Source organism: Limulus polyphemus, unplaced genomic scaffold (assembly GCF_000517525.1).
Source record: "Limulus polyphemus unplaced genomic scaffold, Limulus_polyphemus-2.1.2 Scaffold122, whole genome shotgun sequence".
NCBI lineage: Eukaryota > Metazoa > Arthropoda > Merostomata > Xiphosura > Limulidae > Limulus > Limulus polyphemus.
Window position 1 is genome coordinate 975,021 of NW_013665732.1, and position 7,064 is coordinate 982,084.

The 7,064-nt window shown below is 34.5% G+C and overlaps 1 protein-coding gene across 1 annotated transcript in view; it reads right to left on the reverse strand.

Moving 5' to 3' along the window:
* Positions 1 to 7,064, reverse strand: part of LOC106472622 — a 42,433-nt gene that overhangs the window by 29,252 nt on the left and 6,117 nt on the right. The window contains exons 4-5 of the mRNA XM_022402091.1: positions 2,864 to 3,067; positions 1,422 to 1,718 (exon numbers count right to left, since the gene is read on the reverse strand). Coding sequence (XP_022257799.1) covers positions 1,422 to 1,718; positions 2,864 to 3,067 — 501 coding nt within the window. The remainder of the gene's footprint in view (positions 1 to 1,421; positions 1,719 to 2,863; positions 3,068 to 7,064) is intronic.

The window sequence follows — 7,064 nt, forward strand, 5'->3', positions numbered from 1 at the left end:
ATATTTGTTGTTGTTCGGTTATTTTTTCCTATTGGTATCATATACATGCATGAAATAATTGAATTGAATATCTCCCCTTTGACATTTCTTATAGAAATGACAACTGCCAAAAAACGCTCACTTCCTTAACGGCCTTTCCTTGCGCTCAGTAAAATTACAAGAAACGGTGGCATCCAGCGGAAACATCCAAGTGGCTACTTGGTGAAGCTGAGCGCTCTAATGTGCTGGATACACCTATTGCATCGAAAAAAAGAAAAATTGCCAACAATGCATTGCATTCAGTCTCCTTTGCTTAAAAACAAACGCAATGCAGTTTTCGCAATTGAAATAACACGTGGAGTGCCAAAAGACGGTTGTAAACGGCCCACAAGACAATTAAATTGCATATAGCTCTGATTCAAGGGTTCTGGTAGACTGCAAATTGTTGAATTGTTTCAACGGCCATTTGCTAATAGTCTATGAAGTGTCTACTTCAGTAGTGCAAAGTGCCCTAATTCCAATCAAAAACTGAATATATTTCTTCTTCCCCTGTATCTACTTACTCTTTGTCGTCAGGTTTTGCCAAATTTTCCCTAAACTGGATAGAGTTAACGACGTCACGGAATACTCTATTAATGGTTTCACCATCGATAAGAGCTTGCAACATGGCGACACCCACATATGCAGTGTAGTTGCTGATTTGTAAACTTTACACAAGGAAACGTCATTACTGTGACTTTTAAAATGATTGTTATAAATACTTAATTTTTATAACACTTACAGCAACATAAGTTCAACTTGATGGAAGCAGTTCGTTTCCTTTTAACGATATTTGGTTGTCTACGATTATTTCAATAAAACTGTTAAAACCAGAAAAAACAATACATTCGATGTGCCTATGATTTCCCCAAAGTTAATATAAAACGACAAATATTACAAAGAAAATTATAGAATGAAATAAATAAGAAAAATAAAAAAAGAATAAGTGTATTACCAAACTGATTTTAAAGTGCTTTATGTTGTTAATAGTCTGTGAATAGAAAAATTAAGCAACTGAAACTTTTTTATCCAGTGCAAACTATTATAAAGAAATGTATTATAAAATGTTAACCTTCTATAGGTTTCTATGGACCTTAAACAACTTATGTAAAATTCGACATGCATTTGAAAAAAAAAGTATGTATAGCTTTATTTACAATATCTTTGCTAGTGACTCAGCTATACGTGTGACGACTTATAAGTTGAAAAATCAGGTTCCGATACCTGTGGTGTGCAGAGCCCATTTTGTAGCTTTGTGTTTAACAAGAAACAAACAAATGAATTATTCTACACAGTTTTAAAACAGCGTACCTTTGTGTAATATCTTAATAAAATTCGTGCATGAAGAAGAATGAATATTTTATTTAACAATCTATTTCTATGGATCATATTAGTGTACCTACAATGAACATTTAGAATCAATCCATCTGTTTTTGAAATTTCTGGCATTTTTATATTTTCCACTCGACAGGACAAGTATTTTCCGTTATCGTCACTTATCGGAATGAAGACCAGATTGCTAACGGTTCGGTTTCCACCATCCCTTACGATCTCCAAAGCATCCGTCAATTTTCGGGTTCCAAGCCACCAAGTGATGTTAGCAGGAGGTCGTGATCCCGTCGTCTGACACTCAACACCAAACTGCCGACCAGCACAAAAATGGCGGTGGGTCGAAATAACTCGTACTTCCATAGGCTTTACTGAAAATTTGTATAGTAATATTTTCTCTCAGCATATACTTGATGTCATAAGGAGACACCATATTCTTACCTAAATCAAACCAAACTTGACAAAAATACATATAAGTATTCAAGTAACGTCGTTAAGTTTTACACCCCAAATTTTCATTATATCAGGTCATTAGGATTAAACCTACCATACAGAATCCAAGTAAGAATGCATGGTAGTATTTGTTTAAATATATTACCACATGTTAAGATTAAGATGGCGCAGTAAATTGTCGAAACATATGGAGATTATACTGTTCCTAGTCTCACGGTATTTCAGCTTTATAGAGTAAATTATTATTGTATCTTAAGACTGGAGACAGTCTCATTTTTAAATATTTATTGTATAACATTAAACTTGCTTTTCTTAAGATTTGTGTTATATTACTACATACACTGTACTACCTAAGATTAAATCACGCAAGTTTGCAGTATTATTTTATCATTGTATCTCAATACAGACTGCTTGAGGATTTGTCCCTCCTCCAGTGGCACAGTGGTATGTCTGCGGACTTACAACGCTAAAAACCGGGTTTCGATACCCGTTTTGGGCAGAGCACAGATAGCCCATTGTGTAGCTTTGTGCATAACTACAAACAAACGAGCTTAAGAATTCTAGTATTTCAAAAAAAAAGTTATTTTGTTTCGACTTACAATCCATTTACAAAAAAGCCCTCATGATTCAATAAGTTTGGGGGCTTATTTCCTAAAATTCGTCCCTTGGTGGGACAGCGGTAAGCCTTCGGATTTACAATGCTAAAATCAGGGATTCGATTCCCTTCGGTGGATACAGTAGATAGCCCGATGTGGCTTTGCAATAAGAATACACAAAATCGGGTTTCGATGCCCATGTTAAGTAGAGCACAGATAGCCCATTGTGTAGCTCTGTGTTTAACTGCAAAAAAAAAAAAAAACGAAACAATTTTAAATTATCAAAAATTAATTTAGTTTTATTTACGTCTCACTGATTATCTGAAAAACTAGCTGGTTGCTTTTGCGTTATATATATATATATATATATTAGAATTATTTTCTATTGGGAGAAAAATTATTTTTCTCTTATATTTTAGTCACTTAGCTCTTGCATTTTCTAAAATTTTAATCACACACACACTTACAGTTCATGTCAATAATGACAGTGGCGACCCCTGGTGAAGTTAGATTGGTATTGGAGGCCTGACAGGAGATTTCGGCCATAAAATCTTCACGTGTTAGCTCGTGAATAATGTAGTCATTTCGAACGCTGTATTTTCCGATCTCCTGAAAGCTGTCGTCAACTTGAACAAATCCTCTCCACCATGTTACGATCGGTAAAGGTTTACCTATAACAAATCAAACTATTAAGAGCTAAAATCAAAGCTTGAAACAAAGTGGTAACAAAAAATGCCAACTTAAAGTACTGATATTTTTATTCTACCCATTAATATGCCCCCCAGTGGCACAGCGGCATGTCTGCAGACTTACAACGCTAGAAACCGGGTTTCGATACCCGTGTGGGCAGAGCACAGATAGCCCATTGTGTAGCTTTGTGTTTAACTTCAAACAAAAACAAAAAACAAATCCCATTAAGACTTGAAACACAATATCCAGATTTGGTAATATATGTTGTATGTAATAAGTAATATGTATTTAAACTATGTGTAACTACTGGTAATCGACTAGCCCACTTCGTTTTGACAGTCCGAAACTAAAAGTGCCTAAAATCCCACCAGAAATAAAGTACTACCTCGATCCCATCCGATGGGTTAGCGGTAAGTTTACAGGGCTAAAATGGAGTGCAGATAGCCCATTACACTGGGCAACAAAAAAGAAACCCTCTGCTACTATAAGAAATGCAACTGTTTCTAAGTAATCTAACGATGCTGATTCTAAATTCATGTTGAAAATTATTGATCAACTCTAGTTTTCGAGTGATGATAGATTTCTTCCAAATATTCTTATATATCGTGAAAATAACTTTTTTAATAATCTTATCTATTCATTGAAATCGCATTTAAGAATGTATAAACTGCATGCTTCGATAACTTTCTTTCATGTTCACTGCATGAGCAACAGGAATCGATGTTTTAGTGTTCCCATTGTGCAAAAGTATGGCTTTCAAACTAACTTTAGAGTAGTCGATAAAAAGTCTCCATTGTTGAGGATGAAGTTCAGTACCTACTTTTTCCATTAATGCCTCAACGTTTATACAGAAACACAAAGTATATTGCATGTTGTAGTGAGAAGCAAGACTTTGATGGCGACTTTGGTAAATTGAAATTCTTGTTCCTGGAACCAATAAATTCCATTACTATAAACGAGAACCAAGAAGTTCCCCATGCTGCTTTGATAGAGACAAGTCACGAATCAGATCATTTAGCTCTTGTTTTATGATCATATGAGGCAGTTTATGTTGAGGTGCCACAGGAATATAATTATTCTGCTGTTTCCCAATTCGCTAGTGGGTGTGCTACTTGAAGACCATCCCCATGAGGTACTGGATTCATTGCAGATGCAATATCTGGATATTTAGTGTAGTTTTTAGTTTTGCCTGAATATTCAGAAACATTATTCACGCAAAAATAACAGTCAGTTAGATGATCTTTGGGCTCATGCCATCTCATAGGAACTGTAAATGGCATACTTGCTCTCTTCTTATTCAGCAAAATGTACAGCACACATGTGGAACCCAATGTTTTTCTTGGTCCCAAACTTTATACCCCAAAATAGTAGCAGTAAGCTACCTTTACCTTGTGTATAATGTTTTACTGTAATATATTTTCCCCAAGTGTAACAGAAACTGTTTGGGTGATTTTTGCACTTTCGGAATTTACTTGAACTGGAGGCAGCCAACATTTCAAACGATGTTTACAGAACTAGAATATAAAAGATTTAAAAAAAAAACAGGGTTTTGCATAATTTGATTATATCGCGGGTATTATGCGAGGAAGAAAATCGGACTTTGTTTTGACTGTGTGCGAAGCGAGGCCTCTTTTATGCTCAGTCGAGGGACTTCTCGAATGTTGTAGCGAACTGAGCACGTGAGGATTTCATGATTCCCGAGCGGAGTAGGTGAGCGTGGAAATGAAGCACAAGTGGTGCAATTCGCTACAATTGTATCGAGAATAAATAGCATATATGAACAATATATTTGGAATTTTAGAACAATACCATACAGTTAATGTTTGAAGTTATCCAAAATGTATGCCTTTTACCCATTAAACTGTCCAAGTAAACGTAATTTCATTGCACAAATCTATTTTACTGAGTTTATTGCATATTCTTTTTATTAATACATAGTGCTGATAAAATATCGAGAGATTACAATAACTCAGACTCTAGAGGTGATGCATAAATTCTGACTACATTTCTGAAATCAGCACCATCAAATTACCCGAATCTCTTAGGTTCTCCAGTAGCAACTTTTGTTATCCAGTGTTATGTAACTTTGCACTAAGAAATATACAACAACAGTGCAAACTTGACGAATTTTGAGTTTTAATTATGTAGATATCCTAACAATAGTTTTTATCGTTAGCTAAAATAAAATGAAAGTTCACAAACTGATTGTAACAAGCAAAATAAATGTAATGGTTTATCTGAGTAGCGTTTCTGTTTCTTAATAGTACTACTTGTGGAAAAGTATACATATATTGATAAATAACCTTTAAAATTCTAAAGCTCGAAATAATACTGGTATGAGGTACACTTACCCTTACTACAAATCTAACCCATCAAAAAGTATCAACTTTTTGCAAGGTAAGAAAAATATTATGGGTATCGAAACACAGATTTTAGCGTTATAAGCCTTCAGACTTTCCACTAAGCCACTAGGAGGCTTATGATATAAAATAGCTATCATTGATTCAGTGACTACTTAAGCATATTACTATGATCTGAATGCTTAGTAAATTATATTTTATATCTTTATACAATACAGATCAGGCATGACTTAATGGTTAGAGTCATATGCTTCAGGTCAGAATGTTCATTGTTCGAGCTTCCAATATATCAGTAAACAGGTTTCGCACTTTCAACTGTAGGTACATTATAAAAGTGACAGTCAGTTCTGCTATTCGATTTAGAGTAGCCTTGTAGGCGGTGGCTGCCATTGACTTAATGCTATTTATTTGGTCAGCAGTTAAATATTAGGGCCGTCTATGCCCGAAACTTGCGCTCTCTTACTAAGTGATTTAGCCTACACATCATATAATGTGTCGTTCAAGTTGAATACTTCAATACCTTGCTACACAAATGAACAGAATATATAGATGTCAGTTGGTACTGAAACATATGCGAAACTGGTTGTTACTAAACAAAGTATATATGTATAAGTTATGTCAGTTGTTGCTGAAAAATATGCGAAACTGGTTGTTACTTAATAAAGTACATAGGTACAAATTATGTCAGTTGGTGCTGAATAATATGCGAAACAGCTTGTTACTTAATAAAGTACATAGGAACAAATTATGTCAGTTGCTGCTGAAAAATATGCGAAACTGGTTGTTGCTTAACAAAGTACATAGGTACAAATTATGTCAGTTGCTGCTGAAAAATATGCGAAACTGGTTGTTACTTAATAGAGTACATAGGTACAAATTATGTCAGTTGCTGCTGAAAAATATCCGAAACAGCTTGTTACTTAATAAAGTACATAGGTACAAATGATGTCAGTTGGTGCTGAATAATATCCGAAACAGCTTGTTACTTAATAAAGTACATAGGTACAAATTATGTCAGTTGGTGCTGAATAATATGCGAAGCTGGTTGTTACTTAACAAACTACATAGGTACAAATTATGTTAGTTGATGCTGAATAATATGCGAAACTGGTTGTTTCTTAATAAAGTACATAGGAACAAATTATGTCAGTTAGTGCTGAATAATATGCGAAACAGCTTGTTACTTAATAGAGTACATAGGTACAAATTATGTCAGTTGTTGCTGAATAATATCCGAAACAGCTTGTTACTTAATAAAGTACATAGGTACAAATTATGTCAGTTGGTGCTGAATAATATGCGAAGCTGGTTGTTACTTAACAAACTACATAGGTACAAATTATGTTAGTTGATGCTGAATAATATGCGAAACTGGTTGTTTCTTAATAAAGTACATAGGAACAAATTATGTCAGTTAGTGCTGAATAATATGCGAAACTGGCCTATGTACTTTGTTAAGTAACAACCAGCTTCGCATATTATTCAGCTACAAATTATGTCAGTTGTTTCGCATATTATTCAGCCAAGCTGTTTCGCATATTATTCAGCTACAAATTATGTCAGTTGTTTCGCATATTATTCAGCCAAGCTGTTTCGCATATTATTCAGCTACAAATTA